Source organism: Erinaceus europaeus, chromosome 15 (assembly GCF_950295315.1).
Source record: "Erinaceus europaeus chromosome 15, mEriEur2.1, whole genome shotgun sequence".
Lineage (NCBI taxonomy): Eukaryota > Metazoa > Chordata > Mammalia > Eulipotyphla > Erinaceidae > Erinaceus > Erinaceus europaeus.
In genome coordinates this window covers 60,851,106-60,870,907 of record NC_080176.1, presented here as the reverse complement: position 1 = coordinate 60,870,907, position 19,802 = coordinate 60,851,106, and the positions used below count along the sequence as shown (strand labels likewise).

The following is a 19,802-nucleotide window of genomic DNA, read 5'->3' as shown; positions in this document are numbered from 1 at the left end:
CCCCCCTGCAGGTGGGGAGCAGGCGTTCAAACCCAGGTTCTTGCACTTGCTAGTATGTGCCCTTAACCACTACTGCATGGCCTCCAAGACCTATCTGCTTGAAGACCCTAAGCTTTCCGACAGCTGCCTTCTCTAAGACCTTCCCCTGCCCTATGCCTATGGAGAGAACTTACCTGTCCTGACTCAAGGCCAGAGCAGTTAAAGTGGAGACCACTGCCCCAAGGCCTCCAGCAATTGCCCACCAAGGATTCTGGATCATGAGCCCGATGAAGATGAGGAGTCCGCTGAGAGGGTTGTTGACAAACATCACCTGGGCCGTCCCCCGCAACACCCAGTCTGTGAACTGGAGAACCATGGGCTTATCTGAAAGACGCAGGTAGAACCATCAGCAGGACCCCACCTGCACCTCCCTCCTGGACCACTTGTTGGCATGGTAACCAAGGTAACAGATGCAGGAGCTGCCTGGTCTAGTATGCTGTGATGCCCCAGCGTGTATCAGTGTTTGTCATGTAGTGTAAAATGAAGCACCATCTTGAGTCTGATTTGGTGTTAGTTCTGCCAGTGGCTGCATTGGCAAAGAAGCCCCAGTGGCACTGCAGGGGGCATCGTGGGGTGGTGGGTATATTGGGCCAAGAGATGGGGAGGGGTGGGGGCTTTCCTATAAGACAGGGATCTGAGCTGCAAGGAGCCTGGTCTGGAGAAGGCAGACAGGAGGAAGCAATTTTAGCCTGTCTGGTAGTCAGAGTGTGTGGTGAGAAGCCAGGGCTGGGAAGTGGGGGCACACACACTCTGCCTCCTCCTGTGACTTGCTTTCCAGTCCAGAATAGGGCATGTAAACAGGTGGAGGGCAAGTGGAGGTGGGGAGTGGGGTGTCCACTGCAGGAAGCCAGGAGAAGAAAGACATTCCAAGGAAGGGACCCTGGAGTGAGGGGAGGGTTCTGCCCACACTTGCTTGGCACCTAGGAAGTGGCAGTGGAGCCAGGGAAGGAGTGGTGTGAAGGGTCTGCAGGCGTGAAGTGTCTGCAAACAGCTGGAAGCAGAGAAACACACTTCATTGTGACACTGGGGATTCTTGGTCTGTACAACAGATCACGCCCAGCTGGGGTCAGGACAAGGAGTTTCTCAACTGTGGGAGCCCTGGCCATGCGTGTGTGTGTGTGTGTGTGTGTGTGTGTGTGTGTGTGTGTGTGTGTGTGAATGTATGTGAGTGAGTGTGAATGTGTGTGAGAGTTTGAATGTGAGTGTGTGAGTGTGTTTGTGAATGTGAGTAGGACAATTGGGATGCATTGGATTGACCTTCTCATGGTGCATCCCGTGAGTACCCATTCATTGGGGAATCTGACGATCCTTCCTAGCCGACTGAATCCACATGGATCCCAGTCACTTTCAAAGCCAGCAACAAGCAGCTCCTGACAGCTTTCAACCTGACGCTGTTGACTGGCTATGGAAGAAGGGCAAACGCTAGAAGAAGAAGTAGGACAGCTTTCTCGGTTCAGGTCAGAGGACTGTGTTCTCAACTGGTGTGGCCGCTCCCCTGGTCCCTTCCTACCTTTCAGCCAGGCCTTGTACTCCTTCATCTCCCCGGTCAGGTAGCCTACTGCTCGGAAGAGGCTGATGCCCCCTCTGCCGGCAGAGCCCCGATGGGCTGCCTCGCTCTCTCGCCTCTTACTCCTGTCACTGGGTTTTTCAATTTTCACAATGTGACTCTCTTCATTGGATGGCCGAAGATCCTTTGGGGAGGAATGACAGTAAGATATGAAATAGTACAGGCTTCCCCTTTCCCATATTAGGGAGCTACTCTCTTCCCTGATCCAGCTTTCTGGTCCTTTTTCCAACCATGACATCATCTCCTCAGACAATAACTCAGATCCACCTGCATATCAAATTTCAGGCTCAGGGGAGAAAAAAAAGCTAGTATAGCCACAGGCCCTTTGGAATATAACTAAAATATGCCTACTAGCTATTTGCAAAATGGAGGACCCCCCAACTCTTCATCTGCACTATTCCAGCCTTTAGGTTCATGATTGGTCAACAATTTGTTTGGCTTTGTCTGTTAACTTTCTTTTCAGCCAGCAGGTTCCAGATGCTAGCATGATGCTGACCAGACTTCCCCGGACAGACAACACCATCAATGGGTCCTGGAGCTCTGCTTCCCCAGAGCTCTGCCCCACTAGAGAAAGAGAGAGGTAGGCTAGAAGTATGGCTTGACTAGTCAACACCCATGTTCAGCAGGGAAGCAATTACAGAAGCCAGACCTTCCACCTTCTGCACCCCACAATGACCTTGGGTCCATACTCCCAGAGGCTTAAAGAATAGGAAAGCTATCAGGGGAGGGGATGGGATATAGAGTTCTGGCAGTGGGAATTGTGTGGAGTTGTACCCTTCTTATCCTATGGTTTTGTCAATGTTTCCTTTTTATAAATAAAAAATAAAGAAGAAAAAAATACAGTCATAGTAAAGAAAAAAAAAAGAAAAGACAAGTTATTGTAACAAGGTATTATAAGATCAGTAAAAAGAACAAAACAATAAAAGTATATGAAGAGAAAAAAAAGAAAAAGAAATAGTACAGGCTTGTGGGGCCCGGTGGTGGCACAACTGGTTAAGCGCACACATCACAGAGCACAAGGACCCAGGTTTGAGCTCCTGGTGCCCACCAGGGGGAGCTTCATGAGTGGTGAAGCAGGCCTGCAGGTGTCTCTGTCTCCTCACGCTCTATATTCCCCCCATTTCAATTTCTCTCTGTCTCTAATAAAAATAAGTAATTAAAATTTAAAAAGGAGAGAAATGAAATATGTGAACTTGACCAAAGAATAAAGGTCCATTATCTACAACTTTGGGACAACTATGGAATTCACTGGAGGGAGGGAGCCACAGCACTCTGATGGTGTGGAATTATGCCCCTATTATCTTAGATGCTTGGAAATCACTATTAAATCACTAATAAAATATTAAAACAATGAAATAGTACAGGTTTATGAGGGTGAAGAAATATGGGGACAGGGAAGGTTGTCAGGTTTTTTTGACAAAGGTAGAAAAATCCCTAAGTCAAAAGGCATGTGGCCAGGGCCATAGTTCAGCCATTAGAGCACTAGACTTGCATGTCTGAGGTTCCTGTTTTGATCCCCGAGCAGAGCTGAGTATGTAGGACAGTGTTGCTCTGTTTGTCTCTGTTGCCTGTGAAACTCACAGAACATACTCATTCTCCCCCCCCTTTCTCTCTCTATTCCCTCTTCTCTCCTCCCTCTTTCTCCCTCTCTCTCTTACCTTCTCTTTCTCTCCCCCTTCTCATCCTCTCTTTTCCCTCTCTCTCCCCCCATAAGGACATAAAATTTAAAACTTTCCCCCCTTTTGTTTACTAGATAGGACAAAATGACTTTGAGATGGGAGGGGGAGATAGAGAGGAAGAGAGACAGAGAGACACTTGCAGCCCTTCTTCACCACTTGTGAAGCTTCCCCCTGCAGGTGGGGAGCAGGAAGCGATTGGGATCAAGTGGATGGAATTGGAGAAGATGATGCTCAGTGAAGTGAGTAAGGAGGTGAAGGACAGCTACAGAGTGGTTTCACTCATATGTGGAATATAGACAACTGAATATACAAATGTGAAAAAAAAAAAACATTTCACCCACTATCTAAGACTGTATGAGAACTAGAGTGGGTATCTATGGTGGTGGGGTTGGGGACACAGACTTTTGGTGATAGGAGTGGTGAAAAATTAATTAATTAATAAAAAAAGTGGAACCCAGGTCCTTGCACATGGTAATGTGTGTGCTCAACACTTTGTAACAGAAAACAAAAGCGCAAACCGCCACCTGCTCCAGGAAAGCGCATCTTATCCCCTCCCTCCACCCAGCCCCCTGCAGGGGGGGAAGCACCTCGGTGTGGGGCCATCACTCCTCACCTTCTCCTCAGGCATCTCTAGGAGGGGCAGGGCCGGGTGTGTGTCCTGGGGGCTCGAGGGCCAGCTTGGGCTGGAGAAGTCCGACTCATAGAGTTTGTATCTGCTGGACAGTGGCTCTGCCAGGAGAGGCCGGGTGTGAGTGTCACTCATGTCCTTCTGGGGACGGGTGCTCATCTGCCAGGGCAGAAGAGAGAGAGCGAGCAGGTAAGTCAAGATGGGCCAGGCCTGGGCTGGTGGCAAGGAACCTCAGGAGTTCTGAGCCCATCCTGACTCTCTCCAGGTCTCCCATGCCTGCCGTTAACAGAGGACTGGGGTCCTTCCCATGGCCTTTGCTTGTCAGCTTCCCCTGTCTTCCAAGTCTAGAAGACAGTGTGTTTTTGTTGTCAAGCTCTCCCTGACCACCTGGCTAGAATAGATGCCTCTTTTTCTTTCTTTCTTTTCTTTTGAAAGAATTATTATCTTTATTTATTTATTGGATAGAGACTGCCAGAAAGTGAGAGGGAAGGGGGAGATAGAAAGGGAGAGAGATAGACACCTGCACCCCTGCTTTACCACTTGCAAAGCTTTCCCCCTGCAGATGGGGGACTGGGGGCTTGAATCCAGGTCCTTGAGCTCTGCAGTGTGTGTGCTTAACCAGGTGTGCCACCACCTGGCCCCACCTCTTTTTCTTTCTCATCACTGAGATATTCTTTCTCTATTTTTCAGGTTGTCCACATACATCTTTATCACCAGAGCTAGTTGTACCTGTCAATATGTATATTCCCTCCTTTAGATAGATACATAGTTCCGTCTTTTAGTTGAGTGTGAGTTTAAGAGAAAAAGTTTGTTGTTGCCAGGGCTTTGACATTCTGGGCCAACTTTTTCAGATGCAGGGATAGCAAGGGAGGAAGAATAGAAACAGGAAGAGAGAAAGAAAGACAGAGGAAGAGAGGTAAAGATACCACAGCACCAAAGTGTTTTCTAGTGATAAAAAGGCTGGGTCCAAAGCTGGGCCTTGAATGTCTTTAAACAGGTGCATTGGTCTGAGGCTGTCGGGAAAGTCCGGACTTTTCTGACAGCCCAAGAGCATGATGGTTATGCAAAAAGGCTTTCATGCCTGAGGCTCTAAACTCTGAAGTTCAGTTCTTAGCACTGTTGTGACCCCAACAGGAGTTTGGGACTATTAGCATATGAATGACATCAGCCTGAGGCTGGACACACAGAGAAGGGGGATGTAGAAAAGCAGGAGACTTGGAGCAGATCGATCTCTCTGGCTGCTGCTTCATCTTGGTGTAGGTGTTTCCGGTAGGTATGTTTCCAGTATCATCACTACTTCTCCTGGGCACTGAACATGTGTAACTCTGCTAGACGGTAAACTTTTATTTAAAAAATTTTTATATTTATTTATTTATTTATTTACTCCCTTTTGTTGCCCTTGTTGTTTTATTGTTGTAGTTATTATTGTTGTCATTGTTGGATAGGACAGAGAGAAATGGAGAGACGAGGGGAAGACAGAGAGGGGGAGAGAAAGATAGACACCTGCAGACCTGCTTCACCGCCTGTGAAGCGACTCCCCTGCAGGTGGGGAGCCGGGGGCTCGAACCGGGATCCTTATGCCAGTCTTTGTGCTTTGTGCCACCTGCACTTAATCTGCTGCACTACTGCTGGTAAATTTTTAGACCCCTCTACAGTCATGAGCAACCTTTACCTCAGCTGATTATCTTATGGGACTGAATTTTTGATAACTATACTCAAACTTTATGCACCTAGCATACTCTTTTTTAAAAACATATTTATTTATTCCCTTTTGTTGCCCTTGTTGTTTTATTGTTGTAGATATTATTGTTGTTGTTATTAATGTCATTGTTGTTGGATAGGGCAGAGAGAAATGGAGAAAGAAGGGGAAGACAGAGGGGGAGAGAGAAAGATAGACACCTGCAGACCTGCTTCACAGCCTTTTAAGCGACTCCCCTGCAGGTGGGGAGCTGGGGCCTCGAACCAGGTTTCTTACATGGTCCTGTGCTTTGTGTCACATGTGCTTAACCCACTGCACTACCGCCCGACTTCCCCGGCACCTAGCGTACTCTTAACCACTGATGATAATTGCTTATTTTGCCTTTTTCCCCATTCCACCCTAACAAAACCTATTGTTTAAACCTGTTCTCAGCTCCCCACTGTGAATCCTTTTACGCAGCTCCCTAAACCCTTTTTAAGTTAAAATTATAACAAGCATTACCCTAAGTCAGAGATGAGCAGTGCTGCTGTGGTCTCTCTCCCACTGCATCTCTCTCATTAAATAAACAAAGTTTTTTTTTTTAAAGAAGAGAGAATCAGGTGCTCAATCCAGGTGAGCTATACTGTTGTCACTCCCATGTCCTTCTTTTAAGCTACTGATTTCTAGCGTCACGACTTGGACTTGACATCACACCAACCAGGTAACCTCAGGAGCTGGGCTATCTCCTGTGGTCAGCACCTCCTATGCTCTCTGCTCACCTGCACAGGCACAGACCTGTTGCTGGCCACTTATGCCCCCAGCCCCACCCCACCTCCCACCCATCTGACTGGCTCTTTGGCTCCTCTTCTCGCCTCTCCTTTACTCATTTCTGTTTCAATACCCACCGTTCTGCCTCCATCTTTTTATTTTAAAAACTTGTTTAGAGAATGGGAAAGCTATCGGGGGAGGGGGTGGGATATGGAGACTGGGCGGTGGGAATTGTGTGGAGTTGTACCCCTCCTACCCTATGGTTTTGTTAATTAATCCTTTCTTAAATAAAAAAAAACTTGTTTTTTAAAAATTTATTATCTTTATTTATTGTATAGAGATGGTCAGAAATTGAGAGTGATTGCACCAAAGTAAAGGACTCTGGGGAGGGGAGAGGAGTGTTCAGGTCCTGGAACATGATAGCAGAGGAGAACCTAGGTGGGGGGGTGAGTGAGAGTGTTATGCGGAAAACTGAGAAATGTTACACACGTATTGGCAACCACTTACTGTATTTTTACTGTTGACTATAAGCCATTAATCCCCTCAATAAAGAAAAAAAAAAGAAAGAAAAAGAAATTGAGAGGGAAGGGGGAGACCGAAAGGAAGAGAGACAGAGAGACGCCTGCAGTCTTGCTTCACCACTTGCAAAGATCTCCCCTTGCAGGTGGGGACCAGCTCAAACCCAGGTCCTAGCACACTGTAACACTTGTGCTCAGCCAGGTGCACCCTCGCCGGCCCCTGTGTATAGCTGTATCTCCACACCTGAGCTCATCCTCTGTGCGGAGATGAAAGCAGTTCTAACCCCAGCTCCTAGCACCATGATTTGTGCATAGCAGGTGCTCAGCATATAAGCAGAAGTAAAAGTAGGAAGAAGGACAGATGGAGGGTGGATGGAAAGCTACAGGTAACTGCCTGAGTGGGGACTCTCCCTCTGATAACATCTCCTCCCTGTGTGTCTCAGGGGTCTTGTTTGGATGGAGATTATTGGCCACCTGCTAGCCCTGCACTTTGTAGACAAAAATCTGTTCTCATTTAGGGGTGTGGGGGTGGAGCTTTCACACAAGCCACGCTGCCTTCAGCATGGTTCTGCAAAGTGCATTTAGACCCTACCGGCTTATCCTGGAAGAGGGGAGTTTCCTTTCTTCTCACCCTGCAGATAGAGCTGCAGGCTGCCAGAAAGGTTTAGCAGAGTGAAGTCAGCAAGGCTATTCCTCTGCAGTGCACTTGCTCCCTCTGGTGGCCAGTAGTCAATGCAGCATCTGGCCCATTGATAGATATTCCTTCTAAGCCATCCAGATGAAAAAGGAGCTGGAATATTCTCATAAGCCCTCTTGTGGTCCTCTCCAGGACCTTTCCCTCACTGTATAGCAGCAATGTCAGGGACCACCCCACTCTCTGCAGGGAGGCTGGGTCAGCCTACTCTGCCACCCAAGGAAGATGGGTCCTGAAGAGAGTGTAGCCTATGAAGTTCCCAGCTGTGACCATGGACTGTCTATCCACTGAAATGTTTTCATTGGTTTCCCAATCAGGAGAAATAAATGTAGATAGTCCAGCCTACACGATGCTTATCTCAACATAAACAGTCCTTCAATGGTCATTTGCAGGGGCTGGCAGTGGTGCAGGTAGTTGAATGTACATGTCACCAAGCACAAAGATGCAGGTTCAAATCCCCACTTCCCACCTGCAGCAGGAAAGCTTCAGGAGTGGTGAAGCAGGGCTCCAGGTGTCTCTCTGTTGCTCTCTATCTCCCCTTTGCTCTCAATTTCTGGCTGTCTCTATCAAATGCATCTTTTTTACTAAAAAAAAAAAAAATTCTTTTTAAAGGAAACAGATTAACAAGGAGCCAAGGAGCTATGTGTTGGCCATGTAACACACTTGAATATTTGGGGCTCAGGACTCCCAGGATCAGTCTGCACAGATCTCTCTCTCTCTCTCTCTCTCTCTCTCTCTCTCTCTCTCTCTGTCATTAAAATAATAAATCTTTAAAAAAATCATTCTCTGAAAGTCTCTGAAAGCTAGAGAGCATGCCTGGTATGTAGTAAGGACTGGTCCCATCCCTGGCATGCTCAGCTCCCTCTCCCTCCACATTCACAGCATCTGAATACCTTTCCCTGCAGGCAGTCCTTATTTCATGGAATCTTTGAATGTCATAGATTCTTCTGTCCCGGGGGCTCACTGCCGAGAGCTCCACCCTCAGCTCCTCTCAAGGTCACCAGGACCAGCAGCTGCCCATGTTCTCATTGGAGGGTATTTTCTTCTCTTTTCTTTCCTCTTTTTTTTTTTTTTTTTTTTTTTTTGCCTCCAGGGCTATTGCTGGGGCTCAGTGCCAGTACTACAAATTCACCATTCCCAGGGCCAATTTTTCCCCTTCCTCCCATTTTTTTAATTAGATAGGACAGAGAGAGAAACTGAAAGAGGATGGGGAGCTACAGAGAGGGAGAGAAAGAGAGACACCTGCAGACCTGCTTCAGTGCTCATGAAATATCCCCTCTGCAGGTAGGGAGCAGGGACTCGAACCCGGGTCCTTGAGCTTTGGTAAAATATGTGCTTAATTGGGTGCGCTGCTGCTGGGGCCTATAAGGGTGTTTCTCAGACTCCTGCTGAGAGTGCTGCCAGGTTCCCCATCTTCTGTCCTCTCCCCAGCCATGTCTAACATCTTACCCACCTGCCTTCCTGTCTCAGGCCCTTCTCCCCTCCCCTTTCCCACAACACCTCTGCTGCCCCAGGGAGCTCTCAGCTTGGCAGAGAAGGGACAGAGAGGAGAAACCTCTCCAACTCTATTAACATTACAACTCTGAGGAAAGGGACAGGAGGGCACTGCTAGGGGAGGTGACAGAGGTTAGGTCTCTGAGAAGGAGAGAGACAGAGAGACACCTGCAGCTCTGCTTCACCCCTCCCTCCACTTGAGGAGTCCCCCCAAAGGTAGGAAGCAGGGGTTCTTACACACTGTAGGCATGCCCCCACCCTCGCCCTCATCTAACGTCAGCCAGATGGATGTTGGGGTGGGTGTGGGCAGAGGACAGAGCTGTGATGTTATCAGCTGGCGGGCAGGACAGACTGCAGGCAGACAGATCTGCCACCTAGAAACCAAGGGAGAGGGAGCAGGGGTGTGAGAGAGCTGGAAGAGGGGTGTTCCCACATCTGGCCCAGTGCAAAGACGTGGATGTGGGTGACAGGAGGAGCACAGGCCTTCGTGCTGAGCACTGATCCTGCCTGGCGAGATCCAGGAATTGTATGGGCAGAGGCCGCTTGCTACAAAAAGGATAAAGTGGACACAGGTGATGTGAAGTGACACTCTGCAAAGCTGTGGACCTCTAGAGGGGTGCTAGTATACACAGGACTGGCCCAGGTGGAGAACCTAGGCAGATTTGCTTTTTTTTTTATTTTTTATTAATTTTTTTATAGAGCATCACTTGCTACTGGTGGTGCTCAGGATCAAACTGAGAACCTTTTGAATGTAAGTCCAGTGTGTTACCACTCCATACACCCACGTAGCTTAGAAAGCCAACCTGCCTCATTAGCTATCAGGCTCAGGCAAAAATTGTGAAAATTGTGGGCTCTTTGGAACATACCTCAAATAGACTTCCTGCATCTTCCCACATAAAGACCCCTATTTTCATCTGCTCTATTCCTACCTTTGGGCTCCTGTTTATTAAACAATTTGTCTTGCTTTATATCTTACTGCCTTTCAGCCACCAAGTTGTAGATGCTACCATGACACCATACTAACCAGGGCAGACAACTTCACCAATGTGTCCTGGAACCTCCCCTCTCAAAAGCCCTACTCCACTAGGGAAAGATAGAGATATATGGACCAGGTGGTGGTGCAACTGGTTGAGCACACATGCTACAATACACAAGGACCTGGGTTTGAGCCCCCTGGTTCCCACCTACAGGGGGAAAGCTATGAGAGTGATGAGGCAGTGTTGCAGGTGACTCTGTCTCTCTCCTTCTATATCACCCCCATTCCACTCAATTTATGGCTGTTTATATCCAATAAATAAAATAATGACAATACAAAATTTTTAAAAAGGGATAGAGAGGAAGAGAGAGAGACTGAACCAGAGCACCTGTTAGGTCTGACATATGTGGTAGCCACACTGGGGTTTCAAGCTTATACTCCTGTGTAATCCAAGCTCTCTCCCAGGCCCATTAACAATTCACAAAGAGCTGGGTGTATAGCTTAGTGGTAGAGTGTATGCTCCCCATGGGTGAGGTCCTGGGTTCCATTCCCAGCACTAAAAGCACCCTGAAAAATCAAAAAGAATAGATCTTAATGATACCAGTTTGACATGTAAGGCTAAATTCAACTGTTAAACTTAATTGGACCTGTTACATTTATAATTTTCAAATGCACTGTACTTAAATTTAGGATTTTTTTTTTCAAATGTAATCTACTTAAGTTTTGGAATTTTTCAAATTGAAATTTAAGGCTATGCTGAGATACCCATCAAGGGACCATACAGTACTCCTGCTGGCAGCCCGAGTCTAGGGATCTTTAGCTGTTCAGGAGAGCAGCTGCACTCTGGACTCCTGGATATTCCCAAGAGTTACCCAGAGGAACAGCTTTGTCTTCTGGCTCTCGGAATCTGCGTCCTAGTCTTGTAAGGACTGCGGGCCAGAGAAGGCTAAGGATCACAGAGAATGAGACCTCATAACCCAGCCCTGGGGTGGCAAAGGTTTAAGCTCAACTCTGGAAGAGGAGCTGTTTCTGGGTTTCCACCCTTCATGGACCACAGTGCCCTGCCTTGCCTTATGTGAGAGAGTCAGAGGCAAGAGGCTGGGGGATGGCACTGCCCCTCTCTACTGCTCAGTGCCCATTTCTCTCTGGCCCTGGCAGCTGGTGGGAACATAACTTCGTGCATCAAGGCTGAAAAACTGGCCCCAGGCAGCAGGATCCTCACTCATCATCTGGGGTGCAGGCAGGGATGGAATCAACTTCCCTGGAAGCTGATGGGGATGGGGAGCTCAGGGTCACTTGAGGTTCTGTTCACAGTGCCTAGCCTCCAGCTGGAAAGGAAACAATTCTGTCTGATGCCCTGATGGATGGTGTTGGCGAGAGAACATCAGAGCGTTTAGACCTGCAGATGGTCAGCTGAATTGGTATTCTCTATGTAGGCATCCATCCGGGTGGGGAGGACAGGAAAAGCTGCAAACCATCTAGTGCAATCCACTCACTTTACACGTCAAACAAACATGACCAGAAAGCCCAACTCAGCTCTGAGGCAAGAAGCACAAAATGTCACACCGGGTGGAGCTCTCATGGCCAATAGTTTCAGACTAGGAAGTAGGAATGGCACTAAAGTAGAGACGTCACTATGTGCTTGTCACTGTCCCACCAAGGAGGCAGAGAGCTAAGACTCTGTTCCTGGGGTGCCAGAATCTCTTTCTCCCTTTTAATTTTTATTATCTTTATTTATTTACTGGACAGAGACAGCCAGAAATCAAGAGAAGGGGGAGATAGAGAGGGAAAGAGAGACACCTGCAGTCCTGCTTCACCACTTGCAAAGATTTCCCCCTGCAGGTGGGGACCAGGAACTTAAACCCAGGTCTCTATAAGTTAAAAAAAAAATCTTTAAAAGTTTACTAAACAAAAAAAGAAATTCTCCATTCAGAGTATATCCCCAATGAGACTTCTGACTCAGTGTGTGACACTGTTACTGAGGTGTTTTGGAGGTGAAGCATAGGAGGGGTGGGGGTGGCCTGGGATGTTTGAAAACTTAAGGTTCCGGAGTCTTCCTGCTGAGGAGTGAATCTTGGCTCAGTTACTTGTGTCAGTTCCGTGATCTTAGTGGGTTTGCAGATTCACCTCTGTTTTCTTCCTTGCAAAATGGAGTCAATAGTATCGTCACCCCATAGGGCTGTGTCTAGGACACCAGTGATTCAGCTGACGCCAAGTCCTTAGAACAGTGCTCTGCAGACTGTAGGCACTGCCCCCACCGCAGCGTGCCCTGTGACCCTTCCCTATGCACGAAGCTGCCCCCAGCAGGTGCAGCTGAGATACTGTCACGTGCAGAGAGTGACACCACCCCTGTTTCAGGGAGTTTTCAGATGGGTGACAAAGAGGCCATGGTGTTCCAGGGCTCTGGACTTGAGATCCTTGGGGTGTCGAGACAGATGGGGATGGAGAACCCCACATGATTCCCTGTCAGGCCAGCTCTGCTCACAGACACATGATATGCAACTAGTCAGCTCCTGTGGAGGCTTCCAGAAAACAAGAATGATTCACCTCCAGGGGGCCCTCCCTTTGCTCAGTGTGAAAAATAAACACACAGCAGCCTGTGAGGTGAATTATAATCCAGTAGGACATGAGTTGATGGTGGTCAGATCACGTTAGGACAGGCCACTTCCTAGCTGAGTCTGGGCCTATGAGTTCAAGACAAAGTTATATCTTGGGGCCTGGTCATGACATACCCCATTGAGCACACATACTACAATGTTCAAGGACCTGAGTTCAAGCCCCAGGCCTCCAACTGCAGGCAGAAAGTCTTCTCAAGCAGTGAAGCAGGGCTGCAGGTTTCTCTCTGTTTACCCCTTCTCTCTTGATTTCTGCATGTGCCTATCAAATAAATGATCAATTCTGAGACCATCTCCCCAACAATGCTTTTAGTCTACCTGTATGTTAGCTATTGGGCTCAGGCAAAAATTAGTAAAGTCCTGGGCCCCTTGGAATACACCCAAAATAGACTTCTTAGCTTCTTCCCACACAAACTAAGTCCCTTAGTTTCATCTGCTCTATTTTTACCTTTAAGTTCATGCTCTTTAAATCATTTGTCTTGCTTTATATTTTACTGCCTTTCAGCCATCAAGTTGCAGATGCTACTATTATACCATCCTGACTTCCATGGGCAGACAACCTCATGAAATGTGTCTGGAACCTCCCTTGTCCGGAGCCCGATCACACTTGGGAATGACAGAAACAGGCTTAGGGCATGGATCCACCTGCCAATGTCTATGTCCAGTGGAGATGCAGTTACAGAACCCAGACTTTCCACCTTCTGCTTCCCTTAAAGAATTTTGGCCCATATTCCCAGAGAGATAAAGAATAGGGAAGCTTTCAATGGAGGGGATGGGACACTGAACTCTGGTGGTGGAATTGCTTGGAATCATACTTCTGTTATCTTACAATCTTATTAATCATTATTGAACCAGTAATAAAAATAAGTAAATATTTTAAATAAATATATGACTAAATAAAAATTGAAAAATAATGTCTTCATCACCTCTGGCCTGAGGCAGAGTCAGCCAGTGATCACAGTGAAAGTCTCTGTGTCTCTCTTTGTCTCTGTCTCTCTCTCTTTGCACTACTGTATCCTCATGCATATACATGTCCTCACCACTCCTGGACCAACTTTTACTTTATGTTTATTCCAGATAGAGAGACAGAGGGACATTCCTGCATCAAAGCTCTCCCCAATGCGCCTTGGTCCAACCCCTGCTTGGTGCCTGGAGAAGCACACACTCTGCTGGGTAATCTGTCCTGTGGTCTCCCTCTTGGTCACTGCTTAGCTGGTAAAGTGTGCTTGATGGGAAGAACTAAAATGGGATTCAGGAGCCCTGGCTTTCAGTGTGCCTGACCCTGGCTGGATGAACCATTCTCTAACCTGAGGTGCTGGACCCAAGTATCCTTCAGGATTTAGCATTCAAACCATCCCCAGCTGCTGCTCATGGTCAGATAGATGCTTCTCTGATTCGAGGGGGGGGGGGGGGGGGCTGGGTGGGGCAGGGTGGGGTGTGTGCAAGGACTCAGAACCCTCTCCAAGTGATGCCATGAGAAATCCCCATGCTGCAGGTCAGATCTGAAGGTGCCCTCACAGCCAGGCTGGGAGACCTGCACCCTGTGAGGAAGCCCAGCTCCTCCCACCTCCCCCTCTGCCCCAGTCTGCCACTCCCTTCCTCCTGTAGCAAGAAAGCACATTCTCTTTTCCTGGACAGTTCCATGAAAAGTTCCTCTGAAAGGGACCGTGGGTCGGATTTCACAAGTGTAACAGAGTTTCATGATTTTACAAAGTGTCTCCACCAGACACTCCAGCTGGAGACTGCTCAGCAGGGGTTGAAGCCCTGCATCTGGGCTCTGCAACTCTGCCAAACCCACTGAATTTGATCGCAATGACTGGGACTCTTAGGAATGCACAGTCCCTTTTCTGCCTTATCCAAATAAAAAATGGGGAAGGGGGAGGGGAGGAGGGCATGCAGGGAAACATCCTACGAGAATTCCATATGGAAATGCCAAATGTGCTATATGAAGGGCTTCTTATCAATGAGATCACAGTCAGGGAGGTTGGACCTTCATTGTTGAAAACAAAAGTCCTGTGTGTGTGTGTGTGTGTGTGTGTGTGTGTGTGTGTGTGTGTGTGTGTGTGTGTGAATTTGAGTGTGTGAGTCTGAGTGTGTGTGTGAATTTGAGTGTGTGAGTAAGTTTGAGTGTGTGTGTGTGTGTGTATGTGTGTGAGTCTGAGTGTGTGTGTAGTTTAAAATATGCACATAAACCCATTCAGGGTGCCCTGGAAACCCCTCTTTCTCTTCCTACCCACATCTCTCCCTTTCCACCCCCATAAACTGGGTACCAACTCCTACCAAGAACAGACTTTAATGGTTCTGTGCAGTAAGTCCCCTACAAATAAATACAGAGCAACTTCAAAGGCACCTAATTGGAAGCACATGGGAAGAACTCCGGTCCTGGCTATGCTGTGGGGCTGTAATTTAATGTTATGATCTGTCGTAAGTTTGTACCATAATGAGCAGAGTTTGGGTTCCCTTCTGTGTATCAGAAAACCAGGTTGCTTTTTTCCCCCCACATTCTTTTATTCCCCCTTCTGCTTTTGTTCAGTCATCAGACTTCACATTTAACATCCTCCCATCAACTCAAAATGAAAAAGGACAACCACAATCTAAACAAACGTTCCTCCCCTTTTAACCTCTCCCCACAGCTCCCTTGCTTCAAACCATGCGTGACTGTCCTGCCTTCCCCTTTGCTGTAAAAGAATTATGGTTTAGGGTTTATTGGCTTTAAAAGAATGTGTTCAATCACCAGAATGGGAGAAATGAGGCTAAGCCACCTCTGGGTGCTCTGATGGTTTTATCATGGAATTATAGCTGGAATAGGTGGCAGGAACTTCAAGGAGTTGTGAAGTCCAGTCCCCTGCCTCCATGTGGCCTCATCCAAAGTGCTCACACCCATGGGGGTCCTCTTTCTCCTCAGATGTCATCAGGAGAGGAGTTTCTGTCACAGTCCCCTGACAACTGGACTCCCTCTCTGAGCTCACCATGCAGAAAATCTTTCAGCAGGTGTGTGGAAACTGGTGCATTTCTCCTCATCCATCCCCAGGGGACAGGGGACTAGCAGATGCAGCCCTTCGCATTGTCTGCCTTCACTGGGGAGGATGTCTCCAGTCATGTCAGGGGGGAACCTCTCTGGACTCCAAGGCAGGGGACACAAGTGAGCGTTCTCACTGCATAGAGCTGATGTTTATCAGACTCAGAAGAGACCTTGGAGGCCACCCAGCCCAGCTGTCACAGTGCCCTGGTTAACATTCCTTTTGGGCTGACCTTATTCCAGAAACTGGGAACATACCATCTCCCAAATAAATGTCCATCCTCTCTTTTCAGAAAACTAATGAGGGGGCAGGTCTTGATAGCCTAATGGTTATGCAAACAGACTTTCGTACCTGAGGCTCTGAGGTCTCAGGTTCAATCCCTAGTGCTACCATAACCCATATCTGAGCAGGGCTCTAGTAAAAACAAAACAGAAAGAAGAAGCTCTGATGACCATTCAGTTCTGTTCTCCTGAGCTGCACTCTCCTTCCTGGCTCTGACTGGCCCTCAGTCTGCTCTCTGGAGCTATGTAGGAGAATTAAAACTCCTCCAAACAACAGTCATGTTCATTATCGCATGGCATGAAGACACAATTCATATTCCATGCCTGAGACTCAAAGGTACCAGGTTCAGGTCAGTGCTAAGCAGTGCTCTGGTATGAAGGGAGGAAGGAAGGAGAAAAGAAAGGAAGAATGCCAGTAGACATTATCCAACATTACCTCATTACTTTGTCCAAGGATTGGAATACTGGGGCCTTCTTACACTTTGCCTCAAACTATTTCTCCAGAATCAACATTCCAATCAACATGCCTTCCTGAAATGCCACTTACTCCAATTTTAAGGACACCCTGGACCTCCTCTATCTCCCCCACCCCCTGCTCATACCTCTCTGCTCTTACAGATGCCATTTCCTGTATCTGGCATATCTTCTCTTTGGCTTTGTGCATGATGTATACTCTATTTTTCTTTATTTTAATCATCCAGGGTTATCTATCCTCTCTCAATTTCTCTCTGTCCCATTTAATAATTAGAAAGAAAAAAATAGGAGCCCGCAGGTAGGTGCGCACCCAGGGGGGCGAGTGGATTTGGGACTTCTGTGGCCTGGGAAAAAAAAATAAGAAAGAAAAAATAAAGGAAAAAATGCCCACCAGGAGCAGAGGATTTGTAGTACTGACACCGAGCCCCAGAGATAACCTTGGAGGGGGGGGGGGGAAGCAGGTTCTAGAATAACGTCCTTTCATTATAACATTGAAAAAAAAGAAATTTCCCTCCCAGCTGAAGTGTTAGAATGACACTGAACCAAACAATGTTCCTTGAAGACAGGTCATAGACTGAAGGCTCTTGCCCCTATTTTTTTTTCTCTAAACCTCTATAGGTCCCCCTCTGCCACCATGTTCCAGGACCTGAACTCTTTCCTGCCCCAGAGTCCTTTACTTTGGTGCAATACAACAACTCTAGTTCCAGTTCTGCTCTGTGTTTTCCCCTTCTGTTCTTATTTCTCCACTTCTGTTTCTAATTCTACCTCTTCTTTCCTGCTGATGAGACCTGGTTGTTCACCATGTAGCTCCCCAGGACATGACAGGCCACCTCTTGTGAGAATCTGTGAGGATGACAACCTTTCTTCAGAGGCAGTTGTCTCCTGACCCCTTGGCTTCACCACACCTGGAGAAGAAGGTGGACTTAGTTTTTAAGATACTGTGCAAGAAGGTAGGTTACTCTGAAGCCACCATGTAAGGCTCTTGGCAGAGAGGGAGGGAGCTGCCTGAGGTGCCCCAGCTGTTGTAGCCTTCTCAGCTTGGGTGCCATATGGGAGAGAGCTGTCGAGCCACCTATTTGGCCACCTTCTGAGCAGCCTGACTGTAGACCCTAATTAGGCAGAAGCTGCCAGTTACCTAACTCCCAGACCATAGAAGAGGAAAGTCAATGGGCACTGCTTTGTGACACAGGAGTTGGATGCTTCGCATAGAGGCACAGGTATTTGAACCAGGACAGATGGTCAGAGCTGCGTGTCTGTCTCCTTTGCTGCTTTAGAGCACAACTTAACTCCTGAAATAGGAAATACCTCCAGTTCTGACAAGATGCCACAGACTGTTCCTACCCATCACCCCACAGCACCAGTAATATTCCTCTGGCATCATTCAGTGCAGCACCTCAGAGAAGAGGTCCAAAGCTATTCAGAAGTATTTCTAGGGGTGCCAGGTTGAAACTCAGAATCCAGCATGGTCAATCAGAAAAAGTAAGGATGGGGACAAGGTGGAGGGGGCATGGCGGGTGGTTGACGGGAAGAAAATAAGACAAACTAGGCTTTCAAAGAAAATTGAGAATCCGGAGAGCCTTCGACTATTTTGATCTATATCTAAACATTTCTCGAGATTGAAGTCTTGATTAGCCTGGTCCTCTCAAGTTCTGCCTCAGCCCTGATTTATGACAAGGCCAAGCCAGAGCAGAATGAAAGCAAAATGAGGTATTCTTCAAAATTACCTTGGAGCGCTTGAAGGAGGAGGGCAAGAGTGCTCGTGCGGAGATTAAAAAGGAAGTGATGAGATATGCTTCTGCTGCCCTGGGCCTGGGGACTCCTGGCGGTGTGGGGAGGGGGGCAGTGACGGATGGGCATTGATGCTTGTGGGCAAATCCCCTGCAGCCGATCCTGATGGGCTCATCCGCATGGACTGAGTTCTTCATCACTAAGTGGGTCTGAGAGTCCAGGCTGGTATTTGGATTAGATGACCCTTCCGTGACCAGCCTCAGGGGAGAAATGTCAAACATGGACACACTGAGTGCATTGAGAGGGGAGGGATGGGCAGCTGGACTGCACCAGAAAATCCATAATCACTGGGACTCAGAGGGTGGATTCTGTGTCGACTCATGTGAGAAGTGCCTCTCACCCAGTACCCTATTCTGACTTCTCTCTGGCCACACCTTTTATGTGGGGGGAGAAATGCTTGTGACCTCAAAGATAAGCCCATGTGAACTCTGCATCTCTGTTCCAGACTTCACCATGGCTAACAGGGCTTGGCAACACACTGGCTTACTTCCAGAGGACACAGTGCACTGGGGCACATCTTAGAGTACATGTATCACACTTCTCAGTTTTCCACACAACACCCTAACACCTCACCTAGGTCCTCCTCCACCATCATCTTCCAGGACCTGAACCCTCCTCCCAAAACCCCAGAGTCCTTTACTTTGGTGCAATACACCAAATCCAGATCTGCTTTGTGTTTTCACTTCTGTTCATATTTTTCAGTTTCTGTCTAAGAGTGAGAGCATCCCATATTCATTCTTCTTTTTCTGGATGATCTCACTAAATATTATTTCTTCAAGATCCATCCAAGATGGGGTGAAGAAGGTGAATTCACCATTTTTAATAGCTGAGTTGTATTCCATTGTGTATATAGACCACAATTTGCTCAGCCACTCATCTGTTGGTGGACACCTGGGTTGCTTCCAGGTTTCGGCTATTTCAAATTGTGCTGTTATAAACACAGGTCTACACAGATCTTTTTGGATACGTGTGTTGGGCTCCTTGGGATATATCCCCAGGAGAGGAATTGCAGGGTCATAAGGCAGATCCACTTCTAGCCTTCTGAGAGTTCTCCAGACCGATATCCACAGGGGTTGGACCCATTGACATTCCCACCAGCAGAGCAAGAAGGCTCCTTAGGGCACAACCTAAGACCTGAGCAGTGGCTAAGGGATGGTCAGTTAGAGGAAACTGCAGAAGAGTTTGAACACATGGTCTCAGACATCCACATGCACATTCAGAGGTCCTCAAAATGTGGGGGTGGATAGAAGTTGAAATAGGTGTAGGTCTGGCTTAGAAAGGAAGCAAAGGCAGAACAGTAGAAGTGAATAAAAATGGGAAAGAGAAAAAAATAGACTCAACCTGCATCTATGACCCTGAGAGAGTTGTGATGGTTACCGCTGTGCAGAGGGGGTCACAGAACTCTGGTGGTGGGAGGGATGTGGAATTAGACCTCTGTTACCTTATCATCTTGTAAATCACTATTAAATTACCAATAAAATGAAAAAAAACAATGGATTAATACAGACAGTGCTCCATTAGAACTTCTGTGGATGGAGCCAAGGCTGGAAGAGAGAGAGGCCAGAGGACAGACTGTACACAGG

The 19,802-nt window shown here is 47.6% G+C and overlaps 1 protein-coding gene across 1 annotated transcript in view; it reads right to left on the bottom strand.

Annotated features, from left to right (window-relative positions):
- The window catches only part of SLC14A2 (solute carrier family 14 member 2), a 184,950-nt gene that overhangs the window by 65,334 nt on the left and 99,814 nt on the right, over nt 1-19,802 (bottom strand). The window contains exons 2-4 of the mRNA XM_060173810.1: nt 3,899-4,072; nt 1,550-1,730; nt 174-363 (exon numbers count right to left, since the gene is read on the bottom strand). Coding sequence (XP_060029793.1) covers nt 174-363; nt 1,550-1,730; nt 3,899-4,072 — 545 coding nt within the window. The remainder of the gene's footprint in view (nt 1-173; nt 364-1,549; nt 1,731-3,898; nt 4,073-19,802) is intronic.